The sequence below is a fragment of the Staurois parvus genome, unplaced genomic scaffold (genome assembly GCF_062004578.1).
Source record: "Staurois parvus isolate SC_StPar_1 unplaced genomic scaffold, SC_StPar_1.0 ptg000318l, whole genome shotgun sequence".
In the NCBI taxonomy this organism is placed as follows: domain Eukaryota; kingdom Metazoa; phylum Chordata; class Amphibia; order Anura; family Ranidae; genus Staurois; species Staurois parvus.
The window spans coordinates 4,702,399-4,728,018 of NW_028318114.1; the positions used below are offsets into that span (position 1 = coordinate 4,702,399).

General features: G+C 41.4%; 1 protein-coding gene across 2 annotated transcripts in view; it reads right to left on the minus strand.

The window, feature by feature from the left end:
* LOC149457498 (potassium channel subfamily T member 2) overlaps positions 1–25,620 on the minus strand; it is a 1,188,731-nt gene that overhangs the window by 789,133 nt on the left and 373,978 nt on the right. For both annotated transcript variants that reach the window (XM_089683639.1, XM_089683638.1), the window contains exon 4: positions 18,943–18,991. In XM_089683639.1, the coding sequence (XP_089539765.1) occupies positions 18,943–18,991 (49 nt within the window). The remainder of the gene's footprint in view (positions 1–18,942; positions 18,992–25,620) is intronic.

A 25,620-nucleotide genomic window follows, 5' to 3' on the forward strand; every position in this document is an offset into this window, starting at 1 on the left:
ACCATTTCTTTATAGCGGAATGGATTGCTTCGGCACACTTATCACCAAACAAAACCGCAAGGAGTACAAGAGATATGGACTGATATTTACGTGTCTAAGCTCCAGAGCAATTCACCTGGAAATGTTGGAAGATATGTCAACCGATGCCTTTATCAACGCCGTAAGATGTTTCATAGCCATTAGAGGTACTGTCAGAGAACTTAGATCTGACCAAGGATCTAATTTTGTTGGAGCAAAGAACGAATTGAACAAGGCTCTAAAAGAGATTGATAAAGAAAAAGTAACTGAGTACTTGTTAGAGAAACAGTGTGATTTTCACATGAATGCTCCACATGCAAGCCATACAGGCGGAGTCTGGGAGAGGCAAATCAGAACTGTAAGAAATGTACTAAGTTCAGTGTTGAAAAAGAACGCCGGAAGATTAGATGATGCTTCACTTAGGACACTATTCTATGAAGTAATGTCTATTGTTAACAGTCATCCACTTACAGTCAACAACATCAGCGACCCAACAAGTTTGGAACCTCTAACTCCCAACCATCTACTTCACCTTAAGTCTGATTACATACAGCCACCACCTGGCAACTTCACCAAAGAGGATTATACGCAAGGAAAAGATGGCGAAGAGTTCAATATCTATCAGAGCAGTTTTGGAATAGATGGAGCAAGGAGTACTTAGCTCATCTCATACTAAGAAGTAAATGGCAAACGCCTAGAAGAAATGTTCATGTTGATGACATAGTGTTAGTAAAGGAAGACGACTTACCTAGAAGTCAATGGAAATTGGCCAAAGTCCTAGAAGCTCGAAAGGATGAAGAAGGACTAGTAAGAAGAGTATTGTTACAAATGGGAGACTCAAAACTGGACAAAAAGGGAAAACGTCTCACAACTCCACTCAAGTTGGAACGTCCAATACAAAAGTTAGTTGTTCTGCTTGAGAGTAACAAAGACACTTTAGAGTTGAGAAACTGATGGAAAATTCCTCAAATTCATGTTCGAATCCTATTGCTGAGAACATAGAATTATAGGTAATTTTGGTGGGAGTGTAGCTGGTCAGCTAAGACCAGTCCTAGGTTGCTAATATGGTTCACATATATGTGTATACCAAACCTGCAAATAACCTCAGTACAGTATATATGTGCATATGTTAAAGCCAAAAACAGAATCATTGCTGTAATTTATGTCTTTGATTGTTATATGACATTTATATATTCATTGTGTTAGCAGAAGCAGAAAAGGAAAATATGCCTTTAAGAGTTAGTATAGAGTTGAGACAATCACAGACAGCCTCACACTGTACAGAGCCTTAACCAATCCCAGCCAGTTTCACATTTATGCCTGTGTAAAACTCCCTGCTAGGATTTTCTAGAGACACATGCTCACCAGACAGAAGAGGAAACAGACAAGTTCCAGAGAAGCTTTATGGAAACAGAGAAGGCCAAATAGGTATTTAATGCACTTGTGTGTTCCTCTGTTGTTTAACAGTGCAGGCAGATCTGTATGTAAAAACTGTTGTGTGTGTGTTTACTTGTAGTTCCACCGAACTTACGAACTTACGAATTTACGAACTTACGAATCAAGTAACTGTAGAGTAATCATAATCGAATCCAAGCGAATTTATCAATCTATCGAAATATACAGAACAAATTTATTGAATCTATTGAACCTATTGAGATAAGCTACTATATGATACATGAAACAAGCCATTGTAAGCAGTGTTATATGAAGAAGATTGAAGTTATTAAAGAAGTTAACTAAAGTATTCGGTGTGCTCTTTAAACCTACTGCATCCATAGAGCGGCATTGGAGGAATTGCAGAGTAAAGTCAGTCTAAGCAAACAAAGAAACAGCAATTGCATAATTGTTCTAATGCCACAGCGCACAAGGCACCAAAGGGTGCTGCGCCTGCCACAACACACTCCCTGTATTAGAATACCTACACTCTGTATAAAGGAGCAACAGAGACATCTTTGAAAAGCAGCTTGTTAATATGGGGGAAGGTCATGTTAGCTAGACTATCAGATTTAGATACACTAAACAAATTGAAGCCAAACTCCAGCTAACACATTTTAAGCAGTTACAGGAACAGTTTTGTTCCTTTTGGTTTTATATAAATAAATAAAAGTTGACCATTGAAAGCGCCTCTCTCAGTGGTAAATAGTTTTCTCAGTTCTTTAACTGCTACATCTGAAGGACAGTTGGTTCCAATGAAAAACAACAGACTTACTGGACAGATCACCAGGTGAAAATAAAAGAAATAAATCACAAAAAGAAAACAAATGCAACCATCTCACCTAAAAATTGGTACAGTGCAATATATTAAATGTTTGCTTTTGGATTTAATACCTCTTTAAGGTTTTAATAGATCTGAGATCATATCTGGAAGACAATTTCATATCTGTGAACACCTGGTGATACTGCTGGCTGAGAGATTCTGGAAAAAAATACTGATCTGACATTTTAGAATACTTTGAAAACTAGTTCTGTAAGATAAACTGGCATTGGAACCACCTGAATTAATCTTAAACTCCTAACAAGACCCATCATTTCTTCACAAATAGGAAATAGCACCTTGATAGACAGAGTGTTGTTCTCTTTTTGCCTACAAACCATCCATTTGTAGTGAATATCAAGAGATGAATTAAAAAAGTATGAGCCAATGGTAAAGGACCCCTTCAATATTAGTCAAACCGCAGCAAAGTGACAAATGTTGGTGCAGGAATGTGAATATACAGTAGGTATGGGATTGCATATCCTTTGGGAATCTCTCATGCTGCTACCATTTTGGCAGCAGGTTACAAACAATTCATTATTCAGCTCACTAGCATCTCTTCAGCTCACTCAATCCCAACAGCAATCCTTCTGAATTTGATATCTTTGTCCAGGAAAAATTTACAAGAAATCATTTATTGAAGGTCACCAAGGCATGCAGAAATAACAAATTGCAGAATATTTAAAATATGTATAAAGCAATTGCATATCAAGGTCCCCCGTGCAAGCACACTTTAGTCCCTACCTCTATACTTCTTCCTCATAATTTGTTTTCTATTCTCAGTCTATCTTCTGTTACTTACTTATCTACTTTTCCCCTTCCTCTCCTTTCTTTTTCTCCTTTTTTTCCCACCCACCTTCCTTTTTCCCCCACCAGTAACCGCTTATCCCCAAAACTTAGCTACCCTTCCAACCACCCTCCCTCCATTTTCTCTGACCATAGTCTACTGGGTCCCTATTGTTCAAAAATGAAAAAGCTTAATTCCCCTGAGATCTCCTATTTATATAGAAATACAAATCTCAGCATGGAATTTTGAAATGGGTCACAAAGGAAGAAATGCCGTGACTCTTTCTTTCCCCACACTACTAAATTTGATTTTTATCTATATCTGCTGTCACTGGGACAGAACATTTGGGAAATGCTCACACATGAACAAAAAAGCATCTAATAAAAATATATTGTAAAGTTTTCCCATGTTATTTAAAATTAGGTTTTGGCTGGAATTACTTTCTATGCTTGTCCCTATATCACATAATGATATGGTAGTGACCTATTTTTAAGCACCAACATTGCACTGAGGTATGTAAGGAGGCATTACAAATGAAAAAAGTTGTTCTTTGGATACAGCATGCATCCAAGATTTGAAGGGCTTCTTGAGCACACTAGAGCTGAAGTATAATCAAAACAATGTGTGATTTTTATTAGAGGGATGACAATCTGTTGTACATGAATTTCAAATTACTGTATGCCTCTGTGAAATTTAGAGGTTGTTGAGATAAATGTATTTAATGTCATAACAAATTTGTCCAGAAATGCTCAAATGTTTTATTTCTTTATGTAGTGGTTATTGTAAAGAATTACTGTAGATTTATGTAGAGTGGAGAAACATGTCGCATTCACACAGTAGCAAGTTACAAAAGAAAAGAAACAAGAATTTTAAATTTTGAGGCATCACAACCATGTAAAATGCCCTTGTTAAAAAAAAATGTTTTAATAATGTCTTGATAAAAATAACTGATTGTATATAAAATACTAAGTAAAGGGGGGCGTGTCCAAGATGGCCACTGGAGCGGACAGCAGACAGCAGACCGAGGGAGCCAGCCGGAGGTCCCGCCGTCCCTGCGGGTACATTGTAGAGGGGTGCCGGGCAGTTCTGGTCCCCCTCTGTGGAGGCGGCACACTGCGGCCTAGTGCGGCCTCGCGGGCCGCCGCGCTCGCGTGCATCCGGTGCTTCTTCAAGCAGGTGGGTGAGTGAGGTTTGCGGTGGGAGTGAGAGTAGAGCAGTGAGCCCCCCCAACCCAGAACGTCGGGCTACCCCACCCAGACCATTGGACCCCCACTCAGACCCAGAAGATCACGGCCTGTGATAAAGGCTTTGCAGGTCCCACATTGTAGGCAGCTGCAGTGCAAACCCCACAGTGCCTATCCACCACAGCACGCAGCCACCTGGGAGATACAAAGGTGCTCCCTGCACCCCTCCCTGCCGAAATTTGGAGCTAGCACCCTAAGGAGCTTGTGCTCCTCCAGCCCCTGTATTGGTCTGCCTTCCCACGTGGTCTGCAGCCTACATCTGGTTTCCTGACCTACCTGGAGAGCTTACTTGCAAGTTTATAATCATTGGAGGGCTCGGCCTGAGCCCAAAGATCATGACAGCTTAATTCGTGGTGTCCTGACACACGGAAGTGGGAATATTTGCTCAGGAATAGGAGAGACACTGTTGAAATGGAGAAAACGGATAGGAGATCCACCACCCCAAGGTCAAGATCCCCTAACAGCCCTGGCAGTCTCAGTATCCCGGAACTATTCCGATCCCAAACCCCAGACAACACAGAAACCTCCTCTGCTGCTTCCTCTACCCATTCGCATCACAGAACACCTGACTCAGAGAACAAGAGTCCAGCCGCAACACCCGCAGCTTGCAATTCTGAAGCCTCTCCCCTTACAATAGGAGATTTAAAAGCAGTAGCATCAGATATTAAAGAGACCCTCTCTGCAGCAATAGCTGAGTTACATATTGACATGCAGGCAGTGGTTCAACGGCTCGAAGCAGTGGAGGATAAAGTTATTATACAAGACCTCGCCATTCATGACATATGGAAGCTGTTAGATACGCACACTATGCATTTAAGAAAGCTTGATCGTCACATCGAGGACCTGGACAACAGGGAAAGACAACATAATTTAAGGGTACGCGGTGTCCCTTAAACAGTCGAACCCAGCCAACTCACTCAAACACTCTTAACCATTTTCAATGATCTTTTGGAAAGACCACAGGAGTCCCCTATTGAGATCGAATGCCTTCATAGGGCTCTTCGTCCCAGAGGCAGAGACACTGACCCCCCAAGAGATATAATTTGCTGCTTAATCGACTTCCGACCTAAGGAAGAAATATTACGCAGAGCACAAGATCGTAACTGTGTGCTATACAATGGAGCAGAAATTAAATTATTTCAAGATATCTCCCATCTCACCCTGCAATGGAGAAAGGACTTACGCCTTTTACTGGATCTACTACGCTCCAGGGGTATCGCTTACCGCTGGCGATTCCCATTTGGCCTCTCAGCAACACACATGGGGCGATCAGCTCTCCTGAGGTTCCCGAAAGAGGTTGCACCCTTTTGCAAAGCCCTGGATATCCCATTAGTGGATATACCCAACTGGTCTGGTGACTCTCAACACCCATCGCAGACGGATGAAGACCCAATGAAGGCCCAATCCTCGGAACATCCTGGCGGAGAAAGACGACGCAGATCATCACACTGCACCTCACCCCCCCCTGTACGACGGAGGCTCACCAACGGGGACAGTCTACCAGCCTCACCAGCCCATTGCAAGGCACGTCATGAGTGACACTTCCCTATTTCCCCATCTCCTTACACCTTTGCATCATCTTTACCACATGCTGAAGCTTCTTTCCTCCTTGACCTACTGGAACATGATTCCCCCTTAAACCCTGGTTCCATTCCACCTTTACTGGAAATCCTTTTGTCCACCCTGGAATATGACGTTGCGTATGTGTATCACATTAGATGGTCCTAGCTCTCATGTGCATTATCTGTTTGTTCTATATTTACATACATTTACATTTGACTGTAGTTAATGCAATAATATTAGCCCCTACTCTGTTGACTGCATGGTACTGGGCCTCACAGAGCCGCAATTCAATTTGTTTGAGGTTCAGTGATACAGTCTACTCATTAGCATTGATGCACACCTGAGTCACTGAATATCAACGCACTTGGAAACTGATGCCTCTAATCAGAAAACGTTTATGCGACTGAGACCTGGTGCTCATACTACTACGGTTTATTAAGGTCATATTGAATTGCCAGTTTGAACCATATTTTATGGTCCATGAGTTACTCCACAACTAGCCTTCTCATCTTCATTTAATATTTACATTGCGGTTCTGTGACGCTGTTATTGTGTAACCAAGCCATACCCTGATATATACCATATCCATAGTGTTTCTCCCTGAGCTTTTGACTTATATATAAGCCCATAGGGACCCCTTCCAGATTATTATGCCCCTCCTCACGTTCCTCCTCATATCCTGGGCTTTATATGAATGCGTGAGAGAATTTACGCATTGCACACATAGTCTCCTCTCTTCCCCCCTCCATACTCGGTACACTATCTCCACCGTCCTTCATATCTTGGCTGCTTTAACATTTTCCCCAATGTAGTGTGTGATTACTTCAGAAATACAGGTTCCCAATAGCCTTCAAATGCAAGCCCGCTAGCTGCCCTTGGACAAGGTGTCCAGTTATGTCTCTGACATAAGCATTTTCCATCTGTTTTGCATACTTCTAGTTTGCTTTAGGGTTACACCAGTTTATGATCAATGTATTTAGTTGATATAGACTACGCTCTCGACAAGCCACAGTTCCACGAGGCCTTTTAGCACTGGATTGTACTCTTACGTGCCTTGGATCCACCTTCCTCAGTGGTGGCCCGTTCTATGGTGTAGAGTGCCCCGGCTAGGGCCCATACGTGCCTTATTTCCGGGTTATGGTGTGCCCGGATGGTTGGCTCTCGGTTTACATTCCTGAATATTTTTTGAGTTATGTTATTGACATTTCCGGGCTAGGTTTCATATAAAGTTAAGATCATCGGCCTGAACTGACACAGTATACGGAAAACTTTTTGTATTGTCTTACTAGATTGCACTGTATGATTCATGTACAATTGCAGAATGAAACTAACTGCTATTGTGTACTGTATTGCACCACATCAATGCCTTTCCAAGACAATATTATGACTAGACACATTAGGAACCTTTCCTTAAGAACATAATACCTTCACACTTATCAATGAACATCCCTAGTTATGAGCATTCCTAGTTACGTGTCTGAAGATCCACACTACTACAGCTACCACAACCCTACATACACCAGCTCATATCTATACCCCCTAATCTGAATAGAACACCTCTCCATACAAAATTGGCTGACACCCACCTAACTCCGTGTGTCACGTCGACCTTTCATTGGGTCCCATTTTGTACACACTTCTCGCTTGCGAGATACGACCTTCTTGGTACTCTTCCACAATCTCACATCACAGCAACCACCTCTGGGTCCGATACACCTCCGACTTACATTGGACATTCATGCACAATATATTAAGTCTCTAACCTACACATCAGATTTTTAACACAGGACAGCGTAGTTTACTTCGTGAGAGAAGTTTTAGGAACACATTTGTATGAGTTTACACAATACACACCTAATACTTCTCGTCCTCATTACCTTCTGACTTCTTGACTTTTCTTCTCTATCTTTCTCACCTCTTTTTCTAAGTACCCCCCCCCCCCTTTTTTTTTTCTCCTCTCCCCTCCTTCCCACTTGCGGCAGCTATAGACTCTGAGCAATATTTTCTCCCGTGTACTACACAATGGACTCTAGACACACGTCTATACAAACCCACCATACACTCTCGGTGGCATCTCTGAATGCACGAGGCCAAAATATACCTGAGAAATGCTCCCAACTTCTGACTTACATGAAAAGCCTCCGAGCAGATGTGATCTTCATCCAAGAAACTAATTTTCGTGCTGATCAAATCCCAAGATTCGCCAATGCTAACTACCCGAAAGCCTTTCATTCCATTAACACTGAGGTAAAAGCAAAAGGGGTGTCTATTCTAATCTCCAAATCATTCCCTCTTACAATCACTGAATCTCTCAAGGACCCAGAAAGACGGTTCCTCTTCCTTAAAGGCACCCTCTACAACAAACCACTTACTTTAGCAAACATTTACAGCCCCAATACTGCACAAGTGAGTTTCTTCCGTAAAATCTCCAAAACACTGGCTACTTTCCAATCGGGGTATCTTGATTCTTGGGGGCGATTTTAATGTAGCACTGAACCCATTAGAAGACACTTCAACAGGTTTCTCATCAAAACCCTTCAGAGCACTTAAACAAATTAAAACTGAACTGAATGATCTTCTCCATGATACATGGCGTACCCTTCACCCCTCTGACAAAGACTACACTTTTTTCTCTGCACCTCATAAACGCCACTCCAGAATCGACTATCTTTTTCTCTCACAAAAATACTTACACACCTTGAAATCAGCCTCTATTGAATCAATGATTCTATCTGACCACCTGATTATAATGACCTTACATCTTCCCGATGCCCCATTCACATCTAAAACTTGGAGGCTGGATCCCTTTCTCCTTACAGATTCTTCCGTCATTCGCCAAATTCCGGAATCTTTGACCAACTATTTTAAGGAAAATTCATCCCTGGAAACGACCCCTCTCATACAATGGGAAGCACACAAATGTGTGATACGTGGGCTTCTGCTCTCTATCACTGCCTCTCGAAAGCGTCTAGCACAGGCATCTTTACATCATTACTTCAAAAAATACGCAAACTTGAAGGCTCACATAAACACTCTGAAGCTATAAATAGAGATGAGCGAATCGAACCAGGCGAAGTGGAATTCGATTCGAATTTCAGGAAAAATTCGATTCGCGTCGAATCCGAATATTAGCCTACTTCGGGTGCGCGAATCGGATTTTTCCCGATCAGCCGGCAAAAGTGTCCCTGCAGAGAGCTCTGCTATTTCTGACAGTTCTCTGACAGTTCCTTCACATGTACAGAGGTTGAAACATTGTATCTATTTGTTTCCATTTAGGATACAGATGTTTTTATTTGGAAACAGATACAATGTTTCAACCGCTGTAAATGTGAAAGTCAGAGAACTGTCAGAAATAGAGGAACTCTGCAGATACACTTTTTGCCGGTTTGGAATTATTCTTATTTTCATCCTACTTCTTCTTCTTCTTCATCCTCATCCTCAGAAGAAGAAGAAGAGGATGAGGATGAAGAAGAAGAAGAAGAAGTAGGATGAAAATAAGAAGAATTCCAAGCCGGCAAAAAGTGTATCTGCAGAGCTCCTCTAAGTGTATCTGCAGAATAGAGGAGCTCTGCAGATACACTTTTTGCCGGCTTGGAATTCTTCTTATTTTCATCCTACTTCTTCTTCCTCTTCATCCTCATCCTCATCCTCTTCTTCTTCTTCTGAGGATAAGGATGAAGAAGAAGAAGAAGAAGAAGTAGGATGAAAATAAGAAGAATTCCAAGCCGGCAAAAAGTGTATCTGCAGAGCTCCTCTATTCTGCAGATACACTTAGAGGAGCTCTGCAGATACACTTTTTGCCGGCTTGGAATTCTTCTTATTTTCATCCTACTTCTTCTTCTTCTTCCTCTTCATCCTCTTCTTCTTCTTCTTCTGAGAATGAGGATGAAGAAGAAGAAGAAGAAGAAGTAGGATGAAAATAAGAAGAATTCCAAGCCGGCAAAAAGTGTATCTGCAGAGCTCCTCTAAGTGTATCTGCAGAATAGAGGAGCTCTGCAGATACACTTTTTGCCGGCTTGGAATTCTTCTTATTTTCATCCTACTTCTTCTTCTTCTTCTTCTTCCTCTTCATCCTCATCCTCATCCTCTTCTTCTTCTTCTGAGGATGAGGATGAAGAAGAAGAAGAAGAAGTAGGATGCAAATAAGAAGAATTCCAAGCCAGCAAAAAGTGTATCTGCAGAGCTCCTCTATTCTGCAGATACACTTAGAGGAGCTCTGCAGATACACTTTTTGCCGGCTTGGAATTCTTCTTATTTTCATCCTACTTCTTCTTCTTCTTCTTCCTCTTCATTCTCATCCTCATCCTCTTCTTCTTCTTCTGAGAATGAGGATGAAGAAGAAGAAGAAGAAGAAGAAGAAGTAGGATGAAAATAAGAAGAATTCCAAGCCGGCAAAAAGTGTATCTGCAGAGCTCCTCTATTCTGCAGATACACTTAGAGGAGCTCTGCAGATACACTTTTTGCCGGCTTGGAATTCTTCTTATTTTCATCCTACTTCTTCTTCTTCTAATTCATCCTCATCCTCATCCTCAGAAGAAGAGGATGAGGATGAGGATGAAGAAGAAGAAGAAAAAGAAGTAGGATGAAAATAAGAAGAATTCCAAGCCGGCAAAAAGTGTATCTGCAGAGCTCCGCTAAGTGTATCTGCAGAGCTCCGCTATTTCTGACAGTTCTGTGACATTCCCTCCATACAGCGGTTGAAACATTGTATCTATTTGTTTCCATTTATGTTTCAACCGCTGTATGGAGTGAAATGGAAACAAATAGATACTATGTTTCAACCGCTGTATGGAGGGAATGTCACAGAACTGTCAGAAATAGCCTATTTCTGACAGTTCTGTGACATTCACTCCATACAGCGGTTTCAACCACTGTATGGAGTGAATGTCACAGAACTGTCAGAAATAGCCTATTTCTGACAGTTCTGTGACATTCCCTCCATACAGCGGTTGAAACATAGTATCTATTTGTTTCCATTTCACTCCATACAGCGGTTGAAACATTGTATCTATTTGTTTCCATAAATGGAAACAAATAGATACAATCTTTCAACCGCTGTATGGAGGGAATGTCACAGAACTGTCAGAAATAGCCTATTTCTGACAGTTCTGTGACATTCACTCCATACAGCGGTTTCAACCGCTGTATGGAGTGAATGTCACAGAACTGTCAGAAATAGGCTAATGGAAACAAATAGATACAATATTTCAACCGCTGTATGGAGGGAATGTCACAGAACTGTCAGAAATAGCGGAGCTCTGCAGATACACTTAGCGGAGCTCTGCAGATAGATACAGTGGTTGAAACATAGGCTATGTTTCAACCGCTGTATGGAGTGAATGTCAGAGAACTGTCAGAAATAGCCTATTTCTGACAGTTCTGTGACATTCAATCCATACAGCGGTTGAAACATAGCCTATGTTTCAACCGCTGTATCTATCTGCAGAGCTCCGCTAAGTGTATCTGCAGAGCTCCGCTATTTCTGACAGTTCTGTGACATTCCCTCCATACAGCGGTTGAAACATTGTATCTATTTGTTTCCATTTATGGAAACAAATAGATACAATGTTTCAACCGCTGTATGGAGGGAATGTCACAGAACTGTCAGAAATAGGCTATTTCTGACAGTTCTGTGACATTCCCTCCATACAGCGGTTGAAACCGCTGTATGGAGTGAATGTCACAGAACTGTCAGAAATAGGCTATTTCTGACAGTTCTGTGACATTCCCTCCATACAGCGGTTGAAACTCCTTCTTCTCATCCTTCTCCTTCTCCTTCTTCTCATCCTTCTCCATCTTCTCATCCTTCTCCTTCTCCTTCTTCTCATCCTTCTCCTTCTCCTTATTCTCATCCTTCTCCTTCTTCTCATCCTTCTTCTCATCCTTCTCCTTCTTCTCATCCTTCTTTTCATCCTTCTCCTTCTTCTCATCCTTCTTCTCATCCTTCTCCTTCTTCTCATCCTTCTCCTTCTTCTCATCCTTCTTCTTCTTCTCATCCTTCTTCTTCTCATCCTTCTCCTTCTTCTCATCCTTCTTCTCATCCTTCTCCTTCTTCTCATCCTTCTTCTCATCCTTCTCCTTCTTCTCATCCTTCTCCTTCTCCTTCTTCTCATCCTTCTCCTTCTCCTTTTTCTCATCCTTCTCCTTCTCCTTCTTCTCATCCTTCTCCTTCTCCTTCTTCTCATCCTTCTCCTTCTCCTTCTTCTCATCCTTCTCCTTCTTCTCATCCTTCTCCTTCTTCTCATCCTTCTCCTTCTCCATCTTCTCATCTTTCTCCTTCTCCTTCTTCTCATCCTTCTCCTTCTCCTTCTTCTCATCCTTCTCCTTCTTCTCATCCTTCTCCTTCTTCTCATCCTTCTCCTTCTTCTCATCCTTCTCCTTCTTCTCATCCTTCTCCTTCTCCTTCTTCTCATCCTTCTCCTTCTCCTTCTCCTTGTCCTTCCTCATCTCCAAGGGCATTTAAATTAAAGGTACAGTGTTCTGCACTAATTTAAAGGCTCTCTGAAGCCTAGAAACCCTTTTAATAAGTTAAATTCGTAGCGAATTAATTTGCATCGAATCGAATTTCTTCCTCAAATTCGGCGAATCAGCCGAATCGAATTTTTGAATAATTCGCTCATCTCTAGCTATAAACATCACGACCGAACTTGAGCAGGCACGTAAACAACTTAGAGATATGGTGGAAAAGAAAACCAAATGCAATTTTACCTTATCTCAAAAACTTTTTTATGAGCACGGAAATAAGAGCGGTAAGTTTTTAACCAGAGCCTTGCAATCTAAAAAAGCAGCGTGCACCATTTATCAACTTAACTCCAAACAAGGCCACTTGCTCAGAACTTCTGCAGATATCGCTGCCGAATTTGAGAAATATTATTCTACTCTTTACAACCTGCCCCGACCACCAAAACCGACAGGAGATGCGAGACCACGTAAGACCATTATCCAGACTTTTCTCACCCAATACCTCTCTAAACCCATACCCCAATCACAAGCTAAAGAATTAGATGGAGCTTTAACATTGACGGAACTACAACAGGCCATTGCACAACTAAAACCAGGCAAAAGCCCGGGCCCATATGGACTTATAACCACATATTACAAATCCTTCCTTGATGTTCTAGCACATCTATTCTTGAAAGCCTTTAATTCACTAGATACCCCAGGGCAGTCTCTGAAGACCATATCACGCTAATACCGAAAGAAAACAAAGATCTGACATCCCCAGTGAACTATCGTCCGATCTCCTTACTGAATGTTGATTTAAATATTGGCCAATCGCTTATTACGCATTATAAACCCCATTATTTTCACTGATCAGGTGGGGTTCATACCTGGTAGAGAGGCTAGAGACAATACGATCAGGGCCATAAACATACATCATTGGTTGACGCAAAAGAAGAATATGGTTTCTTCCTCTCCCTAGATGCGGAGAAGGCCTTTGATACATTGACATGGGACTACATGGAGGCTGTTCTGACAGGTCTTCGGCTTCCTCCACGACTCTTGACCTTTATTATGTCTTTATATACAATTCCAATGGCCAGAGTGAGAGTCAACGGCCTCCTTTCAGATGCTTTTTTGTTCAGCAATGGAACCAGACAGGGTTGTCCATTATCCGACCTCCTTTTCATTCTCACATTGGAACCTTTTTTAAACTGCATTAAACAAAATGACAGTATTAAAGGGATTTTGATCAATGACAAAGTTCATAAGGTAGCAGCCTTTGCCGACGATATCTTGCTTTTTCTGACAGAACCACATATTACGTTACCTAACCTCCTACACGTTTTCAAATTGTTTCAGTACTTGGCCAACTTTAAAATAAACTTGACTAAATCCCAGGCCCTAAATGTTTCCCTGACCCAGGATACGATCAAACAAGCGAAAACAAATTTTCCCTTTGTATGGCAATCCGAGGCCATCATTTATTTAGGAATTCAATTGCCGACTCACCTTACAGAGCTCTATACCAAAAACTTCTTACTCCTTCTATGTAACATCACCAAAGATCTTCAGACATGGGACAAACTGTTTTTCTCTTGGTCTGGTAGAGCTGCTATCCTTAAGATGAACGTACTCCCTAGACTACTATACCTACTGCAAACGATCCCAATCAAATTACCCAACTCCTTTTTTAAGTCTTACAAAACACTGTGTACCTCATTTCTATGGGGTAACAAATGCCCAAGAATTGGCTTTGACCAACTCACTATGCCTAAGAAGAGCGGAGGTATTGGGCTACCGGATATCGCCCGCTACTACAAGGCTTGTCACCTGGCAAGAATAGTTGATTGGTCTACAAATCGCAACCGTAAGGCTTGGGTTAACTTAGAAGCTGCCTTTTTGGGGATCCCGCTCGCAACAGCCCCTTGGCTGAAAAACACCCACATTCCATCAGGGAACACCTTCTTATAGGCCCCACTCTATCATGTTATTATCAGATGAATCAGAAAAATGGTTTCTCTTCCACCCCTGGCCCACTCACTCTGATCAAAATGAACCCAGAGTTCCCACCGGTTATGTCGAGTGCCTTTCTCGCCGGGTATAGCCCCACAGACAATTTGAGGTTACATCATCTTTTTAAAGACAAAACGCTCTTATCCAGAGACATCATTCTAAACAAATGGCCATCCCTGACCCTGATGCTGTGGATGTACAGACAACTCCACCACTTTAAACATAGCTCCTCACATCTAAAAGACTACACTAGGCCACTTACCCCATTTGAAAAAGTCTGCTTTACAGATTCTCCCCAGAGACATGTTGTATCTCAGCTTTACACATGCCTCGAAAACACGATTGACCTTCCGTCCCGGAAAGCTTACAGGGCCTGAAGCTCCGACCTGCAACTCCAACTATCACCAGAAGACTGGGATCACATCTATGAACACATACATAAAGGGTCCATATGCGTCTCCACACAGGAAAACAATTTCAAATATACTCTAGATGGTACAGAGTACCTTCCCTGCTTCACAAATTTGATCCTAATGTCTCAGATTCGTGTTGGAGATGCCACCAGGCGACAGGTACACTCTTGCATGTATGGTGGGACTGCCCTTTGCTAAAGCCCTTTTGGAGAAAAGTTCAAACCATAATTGCACAGATGACTACATATGCCCTAGACCTCTCCCCCGCACAATTCCTGCCCCACCACTCTTCACTCCCTTTTAAGACGTACCGTAAATCTTTGACCTTGTATATGGTAAATGCAGCAAAACAGTGTATCCCAGTCCATTGGCGCTCCACACATGCCCCCACTATTCGAGAATGGTTTACTAGAATCAACAAAATTGAGGAAATGGAGGAACTGATTTCTGTGACGCAGGAACGCCCCGAGAGATTTAGGAGGACATGGGGCTGTTGGAGTCACTTCAAAACCACCACTACCTATCACACAGTACTACATGAACAATCTAGACCCCCTGACTGAATGATTAGACATAATGCTGTATTAGAGAATACCCTGTTCATCGAAGATGTTTTTGACTCATAATTGGATGGGCTGAAAGTTTGCAGCATAATGTGTCATCTGAGTTTTTGACCCACATTTTGCCCCATTGACTGACTATATGCATATTATATGCTAAGCTAAATGAAGACTTTCCTGGCTCGGCTCCTACATAAGAATATGTTTTATTTATCCGCAATTATCTATTCTCCCCTTACCTCTTCCCCATTTGGGTTTTTTTCTCTCTTCTCCCCCCCCCCCCCCCCCACTACACCACTCCACACTCCTTTCTCTAACTGTCCTATTCTTTCGGACTTTATCTTTATTCTTCTTTTCGTATACACTCTCATCATTCATTTAGCCCAAACAGAATATAGCATTTATTCTCTTACAGGCGCAACTACTTCAATGTAACTCACATATTCTTAATCCGGATGCACAACACAGAACATACACACCTTTCAAGGCTCCCCTTACCCAACGCTTTATACTCCCTCAACATAAGAACTCACTATTACATGGGTCAGTATCCATTATTATGTATATTACCTCGTCTAGTATACTCTTTATATATGCAGATATGTAATATGCACTTGTATTGTATTGTCCTACTGTGATTGCACTTTAGTCTACAACTATGACCCGTCTGCGATACGGGAGGCTGTCTACTGTGTCTATGCTCGGACTACGATCCATAGTTGTATATGCCTTGATATGCCCTTTTTTCTTCTAATAAAATATTTTTTGGAAAAAAAAATACTAAGTAAAATAAAGCATTATGGGATATGATTGTACATATTTTGAGTATTGCAGTAATATATTTCCTCCTGACATTTATATCACCCCTTTTAACAGTATACAGCTAGTAAGACACGTTAAAGGCAGTAACACAATCACTTATTGTATTATATAGAAAAGTTTGAGTGCTAACTCTGAGGTTAAGAGGATCTGAGTTCACTCAGCATGTTTCACAGTAAATTGCTGCTTTGTTTTATCCCAACCACAGTACCACCTGCCAGGAGTTTGCATGTTCTCCCTGTGCCTGCATGGGTTTACTCCGGGTGCTCCGGTTTCCTCCCACACTCCAAAGACATGCTGGTAGGTGAATTGGCCCCTGTCTAAATTGGCCATAGTATGTGTATGCATGAATGCAAGTTAGGGACCTTAGATACACCCCTTGAGGGTTAGGGACTGCTGTGAATGTACAATATATATGTAAGGTGCTTCATAAATTGACGGCACTATATAAGTAACTGTAATAAATATTAAATAAATACATTATGAGTATTATAGGAGGCAAGATCACTGTAACATGCAATAACAGCAAATATCCAATCAACACATGAACACTATCAATGGCATTGGGTAACCCCTTTTAGACAGGTACAAAGAAACCCAGAGAGAGAGAATTGGAAAAACAGCCCACATGCACCAAGAAATGATGGTGTGTTACTGGGAATGAAATGAGATCCGCCATAAGTTAAAAACCAGCTTTAGACATTTTTAGACAGGTCATATAAGGATTCAAATCTCTTTCAGGTTTTTTTTGTAGTCTTTTGGCCACATTTGGGAGCTTCTTTCTAACTTCCTGTATTTAGAGGGACAGGCAATGATAGGAAATCTCTCCAATGGGAACAAACAGAGCATCACAAATACATTTTTGTGTGTGCCATTGGGTCCCATAACCCCCATTCCTCATATTTCTTGTCATGACACTGGGGTGTCACTATGACAAACATTGGAGGAAATTGCTCGAGTAGAACATACAGCACTAACAACTTGATAGATGTTCTAACCTTTCCCCCCAAAAAATCCTTCTGGCACAAAAGTTTGTCTAGGCACTAGCTTAACCATTAGCCGCCCGGCCAATGGCCGTTTGGCGGCTTCAGAAGTGTCTCTCCATTCCGGGTACACGCCATTTGGCGTGCTCCCGCACATGCGCCGTTTGCGCTAGTGCAGAGCGGCGCAGCAGTGCGATCTGTCATCAGCCGTGCACCTCGGACACGGCCGATGACAGATCCGAGTACCGGCTCCCGTTGCTGGTACCATGTGACCTGCTGTGACCAATCACAGCAGGTCACATGACAGTTGTATACAATGGATGGCTTCATTCATGATGCCATCCATTGTATACTAGTGCCTAGCTGTGAATGGTCACAGCTAATCACATGCACATGTCATGTGATTAGCTGTGACCAAATCACAGCTAAGCACAAAAAAAAAAAAAAAAAGCTGAATGAATCGATTTCATTCAGGTAAATGCTTGCTTATAGCAAAGTAATTCTTTGCTATAAGCAAATTGTGTAAAAAAAAAAAAAAAAAAAATACTGATCACTTCCCCAAAGTAGTACAATGTTACTATGGTAACATTGTACTATTTTGGTCATAGTAAAATATGAAAAAAAATCTTAAAAAAGATAAAAAAAATGTAATAAAAAATTAAATATAATAAAAAAAAAAAAAAAAAAAATATATATATTTTTTTTATACTGTCACCAGTCAGTGTCCCTGACCACCGCCATGCCAGTTATATGATGACGCTGTACTGCACTGGTGACAGTATGTAAAAAAAAAAAATAGTGAAAATAATTTTTTTCATTTTTTCATTTTCCGAAAAATTATGACAAAAAAATACAACTTCAAAAAACTCGCCATGCCTCTTATGAAGTACGTCGGACTGTCTACTCTGCAAAAAGGGGTCATTTGGGGATATCTGTACTATTCTGACATTATTGGACCTCAAGAAATTAGATGGCCGAAATTAAATGGCCGTCAGTACTTCAGGATTGATCAATTTTCAGATCTATACCATAGTTTGTGAACTCTATAACTTTCCTAAAAACTAAAAAATACATCCTAATTTGGGTTATTTTCACCAAAGACATGTAGCAGAATACATCTCGGCCTAAATTTATGAAGAACAATTATTTATTTGTAAACTTTTATAACAGAAACAAAGAAAAATGTGTTTTTTTTTCAAAATGTTTGGTCTTTTTTTGTTAATTTAGCAAAAAATAAAAACCCCAGTGGTGATAAAATACCACCAAAAGAAAGCTCTAGTTGTGTGAAGAAAATGATAAAATTTTAGTTTGGGTGCAGTGTTGTATGACCGCGCAATTGTCATTCAAAGTGTGAGAGCGCTGAAACGTGAAAAATGGCCTGGGCAGGAAGGTGTAAAATTGCACGGTATTGAAACGGTTAATAAGCATTTCATGGTCTCTGACCTGTCATAATGTGCTTTTATTTATTGTAGGATTTGTCATCTGAGTAGAGGTGGATGCACACTGCCTTATGCTACGTTTACTTTTCTTGTTGATAACGGGTTGTGTTCTGTCGTTTGATAATGCTGGACATTGTGTTAGGAGAGCTCAGAAGCTTCTGAAATCTGCAGTGACTTATTTGTCTCTTCTGATAAGTGAGATCTGAAGGTAAGTACACTGCACAGCTAGAATGAAAGCAGTTGAAAGCTGAAACAACACAAATGAAAGCAGAAATAAAAATAAAAAATGTAAATGGGCTCCCCTATATTTGACAAAGAGGGAAAATGTTATTATGGATGAGCACAATGCTACCAATATTGGTCTTGCAAATTACTTTTGAAGTACAAAATAGTATGTTACATTACCTGAAGCCCCCAAAGGGCCAAACTTCTGTTAACCCATAGTATAGGAGACCTGCAATGAAGTAGTAAACAAGACATCTCAACATGTGTAAAAGGGACAATGTTATTTCTTTCTAGATAGCTCATAATAATTCTAATCTATGGCATTTGAGGAGGTACATACTTGTACTTGGCTAGTTTGGCTAATAGAATGTTGCTGTATTTTAAACAATGTCAGGAAGTGTCAGAAAAGAAATGTACTAGTTTTACCAACTCTTAAAAAATGTTAAACATAGACTGTTGATGCACAGACACCTAAATGAAACTTATTGCATTTCAGATCTGAGTGCTCCTTCAATTCCAGTGTGAGAAGGGAGAAGAGTCCTTCATATATATAGATTGATGGACTTATGACCCTTGTTAGATTGTTCTTAAATAAGTCATTTCATTATTTGTCTCAGTGTTGGAATATAGATTACAGTAGGAAACACATTTAAATGGGTGCCAGATAATGGTGCATGGCTTCCACATATTTGCAAATATATGCGATTGAGGAAATTGCTTTCAGAACAGTTGGTCACAAGCAGGGGTGGACTGACCATTTGGAAACTCGGGCACTGCCCGAGGGCCCGGGGTCAGTAGGGGGCCCCATGAGATGCCCCTGGTACCTTTTTCATAGGCTTTTTTGAGTTTGGGCAAGGACACAGGGGCCTCATGATCCCCTATTGCCCGGGGGCCCCATGAGTTGTCAGTCCGCCCCTGGTCACAAGCAACTTTAAGGTCACAAAAGAATCGCAGGACAGGTAGGCTGCACTCACTTTATATATTCCATATTATAAATGTCATGCTTGACTGGAGTGTACATTTACTGTAAAGAAGAGAGCAAACGGGCAATTAAGAAAACTGAGAACACAGTCAGACTTTCTTCTGTAATATGTATTTCAATATGAAACTAAAATCAAGATCAATATAAAACCAAAATCAAGAACACAGGAACATGACCTCAAACTATCTGGAGGAAAGTTCAGAACTAATCATAGAAAGTAATATTTTACTGAAAGAGTAGTTGATACATGGAATGGACTTTCAGCAGAGATAGTGAGCCAGTCAACAGTGAATGGTTTCAAACATGCTTGGGACAAACATAGATCTAAACTTAGACAAAAAATTCCATGAAAAAAACAAAAAACAAACGTCACTTTTCTATGTTTCTGTGTATATAGCTGAATGAACTAAAACCAGCCAATTTGTTGCAAAATATACATGAAAAAACAAAGGGAAAGTGGGTTGTAATTTTGATATTTTAAAGTAAGTAGGTTAATTTATAACTCTATAACTGCTTTGTGTATTAAAGTATATGTAAACCTGACCAACAGAAATAAAATGCAACAAAGAACAAAAATAGGTGAAAACAAGTATTTTATTTTAAAATAATGGTAATTGTTTATGAGATACACATTGCTTAAGAAGGCTTGATAATAATCAGTTATATTATTTATCTCAACACTAAAGAACTATCTAACATGAGTGGAAAGAAAAAAAAAGGGAGAGAGGAGGAGACGATGAAGAGAAAAAGGGGACAAAGGTATGGGGTGGATAACCCATGTCACATGTAGGTCTCAAAGACAAAAGTAGGTATCATAGGTCAGCTTGCTTATGCTCCAAGTCCGCTGGCATAAAATGTGTGACCCAAGGGTCCCAATCCTGATGGAATTTGGACATTTCATCCATCAGTCTTTTATCAGTCAGTTATCTCAGTTTGTGCTATGGACTGTTTAGTAGCCATGAAAACATCAGTCATTAGTTTGAATTGGTATTTTAGAAGGCCGTCTGCTTTTAAGTTGAGTAGGGCCTCAGCTGGGAGCATTGACGTTGAAGTGCTCAACAGATGGGCTATTATGTCATATACCTGAGCCCATCATTTGTTTTTTTATTTAGAAGATCTAAATTAGATTAGTATTCTATATTGTTTTTTTTTGTTTTTTGTTACTTGGAGCAGTCGTCAGCTAATAAATATGCATTTACATTAATCTAGTCCTGAAGTAAAAAAGTAAATTTTATATACACACACACACATATATATATATGTACATATGCACAGTGGATACAAAAAGTCTACACACCCCTGTTAAAATGTCAGGTTTCTGTGATGTAAAATAATTAGGCAAAAAGATAATAATTTCAGAACTTTTTCCACCTTTAATGTGACCTATAAACTGTACAACTCAATTGAAAAACAAACTGAAATCTTTTAGGGGGGGGAGTAAACATAAAAAACTAAAATAATGTGGTTTCATAAGTGTGCACACCCTCTTATAACTGGGGACATAGCTGTGTTCAGAATTATTGATGAAAGCTTTTCTCTCATAAAACTCAAAAACCCATGTACCAAAAGACAACATAAAATAAAATAAATAGTCCAAAATAACTATCCAAAAATTAGTGTCCAAATTTAATATCCAAATGTAAATAGTCCACCAAAATATCTCAATTCAGTGTATCCAACTTTAATTCTCCATTCCGGACCACGTGATACCTCGAAAAAATATAACTATAATAGTGTATTACCTTCAAAAATCACCTAAATGTATATACCTTTAAACAAATTAGTATATACTATTTCAGTGCAAAATATATAAATGTGTGCACAAAAATATATATAACCAGATTCAACTGTGAGTAACACATGAATCATGCAAAAAGTCACTGTGTACACTCCAATCAAAGTGAAAAAAAATTTGTGTACACTCAAAACAAAACAAAAAAAAATGAAATATAAAATAAATAAATCCAAATAAAATAAGACAAATCAATCAATAAATAAATCAGTAAAGTGAACACTCCGTGACCACATCTAAATGGTAAGATTAAATGCAATTACCCTCATGGAGTAATATCAAGCTTAACAGGATGTTCTGATGTATACAGCAGTTACTTCCAAGCTTCCATTCACTGTATATATAGTGACCTTCAACTCTCCATATTCCTCATAAAGGTAGAAAAGAGACCCATGTAGCATATATTTAAAGAGTATAAAGACATTTAATAAAATATCTTACATTGGGGTTTAGTAATGTGCAGCATAACACTTATAGACCAGTCTCAGCAGTTTCCATGGCTCAAAACCACGTTTTTCCAATTCTCAAAATGGCCACGCCGCCACTTCCGGTTTGGCGTAATACGTCAGACGTCACGTCCTCTGACTCGTTTCGTCACTTTCGAAAAATAAAACTTGGGGATATTCGCTGCTTTATTACTTAACTTAAAAAATAAATAATATAACGAAATTCAACATATAATAATAATACAAAAAATACAATTTCACAGCATTAGCTTTGCCAGTCAGCAAAGGGAACCTAAGTAAAACCTACTTGTAAGAAAACAGGGGTCTTGGTTATATACATTTGCAAATTTATGTGGAAGCCATATCCCACACTGATGCAGCTCTGTATAGTGTGTTCTGCTTTGGTGAGACATACTGTATATGGCAATTAATATATCAGTAAGCAAGCAAGTTTAACCAAAGGTTACTTCATCATCAAAAATACAGTGAAAAGTGACACATGAAAGATCCAGGCAGAGCAGCCAAAGGTCACTCTTGTATGTTTACCATTAACAGAAAAAAAGAAAATAGCAAGCAGCTCAATTGATTCATAGTTAAAAGGAATACTGAGTGCATGTGATGGTTTTGCCATGGTCTGAAATATATTACACTAAAAACACATATTCCACTAAAAGTACATATTGCACTGAAAGCTTTAAGCTTAAATACCTTTCTTTGTCTATCATATGCTTTTCAGTTCAAGTCTGAAGTAGTGCACGCTCAGGTCAAAAAGAGACGTGTATTTCCCAATCCCACTTGAGGCATGCTAAAGGTTATCCTGACTGTGCCAACTGCTTGTATTCATAAAGCTTTAACATACAGTAGTACTATACTATACATTCCATTTTATTTCTGTTTATTATGTACCAATATATATATATTATGTTATGTTACCAATCTCTATTTTTCAGTGTGTTTGGCATTATGCATCACTGTTAGAGATGAGCGAATTATTCAAAAATTCGGTTCGGCTGATTCGCCGAATTCGCCGAATAAATTCGCTTCGAGCCGAATATATTCGCTGCGAATTTAACTTATAAAAAGGGTGTTTCTAGGCTTCAGAGAGCCTTTATATTAGTGCAGAACACTGTACCTTTAATTTAAATGCCCTTGGAGTCTGCTGGGGAAGAGAAATAATACTGTCAGTCAGTATGACATGCAGATGAGTGCCGTCGATCTTAGAATCACCGCACACTTCACTCATTTGGGCAGTCACGGGGCCAAAACCAGAGTGTGGAGCCACAGTGTGGCGGTGGAGGCAGCAGCAATGGGAGGCCATACAGCACCCTATGACAAAATGGAACCCACCAGCAGTGTGAGGAGACCTGAAAGTGGCACATGGCAGAGTGTGGCGATGGAGACAGCAGCAATGGGAGGCCGTACAGGGACCCATGACACACTCTGGACCTGGCAGCAGCATGAGGACGCGGTACAGGGGCCCATGACAGATTACGGGCCTGGCAGCAGCATGAGGAGTCGGTACGGGGGCCCATGACAGATTACGGGCCTGGCAGCAGCATGAGGAGGCGGTACAGGGGCCCATGGCAGAGTGGCGGAGCGTAAGCAGCTAAAATTGAAGGCCATACAGAGGCCTATGTTAAAAAGTCCCCCCAGCAGCAGCGTGGGGAGACGACTATCAAGAGTCCAATGGCAGAGTGGCGGAGCAGAAGCAGCTTCAATTGAAGGCCATACACAGGCCTAGGTTTAAAAGTCCCTCACAGTTAATTCCAATAACGAACTCTACTCCTCTGTGCAATCTACTTACGAGACCCTGGGCAGGTCTGGGTCCAATTTGTGGTAGAGACTGGTTTTGTTCAGCCATGCTTGAGCGAGTAATAACAGGTCTGTGCTGCCCTTTGGTGTCTGGCTTAATGCACACAACACTGAACGTCCCAGCGTTTGTCAACGATTTGCCGTTAAGTGATGCAAACCCGCTGAACCACGTTCATGAGGAGCCGGTACAGGGGGCCATGAATCAGTATGGACCTGGCAGCAGCGTGAGCAGACGACAGAGGCACATGGCGCAGGGTGGCGGTGTAGGCAGCATTATTCTGAAGCCATACACAGGCCTAGGTTAAAAAGCGGAAGCCGTCAGCAGCGTGAGCAGACGACAGAGACACATGGCGCAGGGTGGCGGTGGATGCAGCAGTATTCGGAAGCCAAACACAGGCCTCGGTTAAAAAGCGGAAGCCGTCAGCAGCGTGAGCAGACGACAGAGGCACATGGCGCAGGGTGGCGGTGGAGGCAGCAGCAATGGAAGGCCATACAGCACCCTATCACAAAATGGAACCCACCAACAGTGTAAGGAGACCTGAAAGTGGCACATGGCAGAGTCTGGCGATGAAGTCAGCAGCAATGGGAGGCCGTACAGGGACCCATGACACACTCTGGACCTGGCAGCAGCAAGAGGAGGCGGTACAGGGGCCCATGGCAGAGTGGCGAAGCGTAAGCAGCTTAAATTGAAGGCCATACAGAGGCCTATGTTAAAAAGTCCCCCCAGCAGCAGTGTGGGGAGACGACTATCAAGAGTCCAATGGCAGAGTGGCGGAGCAGAAGCAGCTTCAATTGAAGGCCATACACAGGCCTAGGTTAAAAAGTCCCCCCAGCAGCAGCGTGGGGAGACGACTATCAAGAGTCCAATGGCAGAGTGGCGGAGCGGAAGCAGCTTCATTTGAAGGCCATACACAGGCCTAGGTTAAAAAGTCCCCCCAGCAGCAGTGTGGGGAGACGACTATCAAGAGTCCAATGGCTGAGTGGCGATCCGGGAAGTCAGCGTTGTGATTGCAGATGCAATGCAGAAATTCTACGAAGTAATGCCGTGGGTGCGAAGAAGATCATATACCGTCGTACTTCCATCCATAAGACGGAACAACCTGCGAACCGGGAGCTTTATTGCCCTGACCCGCTGAGCAGCTTCTGGGATACCCAAGAGGCCCATGGCAGAGTGGCGGAGTGTAAGCAGCTTCAATTAAAGGCCATACAGAGGCCTATGTTAAAAAGTCCCCCCAGCAGCAGCGTGGGGAGACGACTATCAAGAGTCCAATGGCAGAGTGGCGGAGCGGAAGAAGCTTCAATTGAAGGCCATACACAGGCCTAGGTTAAAAAGTCCCCCCAGCAGCAGTGTGGGAAGACGACTATCAAGAGTCCAATGGCTGAGTGGCGATCCGGGAAGTCAGCGTTGTGATTGCAGATGCAATGCAGAGATTCTATGAGGTGATGCCGTGGGTGCGAAGAAGATCATATACCGTCGTACTTCCATCCATAAGACGGAACAACCTGCGAACCGGGAGCTTTATTGCCCTGACCCGCTGAGCAGCTTCTGGGATACCCAAGAGGCCCATGGCAGAGTGGCGGAGCGTAAGCAGCTTCAATTAAAGGCCATACAGAGGCCTATGTTAAAAAGTCCCCCCAGCAGCAGCGTGGGGAGACGACTATCAAGAGTCCAATGGCAGAGTGGCGGAGCGGAAGCAGCTTCAATTGAAGGCCATACACAGGCCTAGGTTAAAAAGTCCCCCCAGCAGCAGTGTGGGGAGACGACTATCAAGAGTCCAATGGCTGAGTGGCGATCCGGGAAGTCAGCGTTGTGATTGCAGATGCAA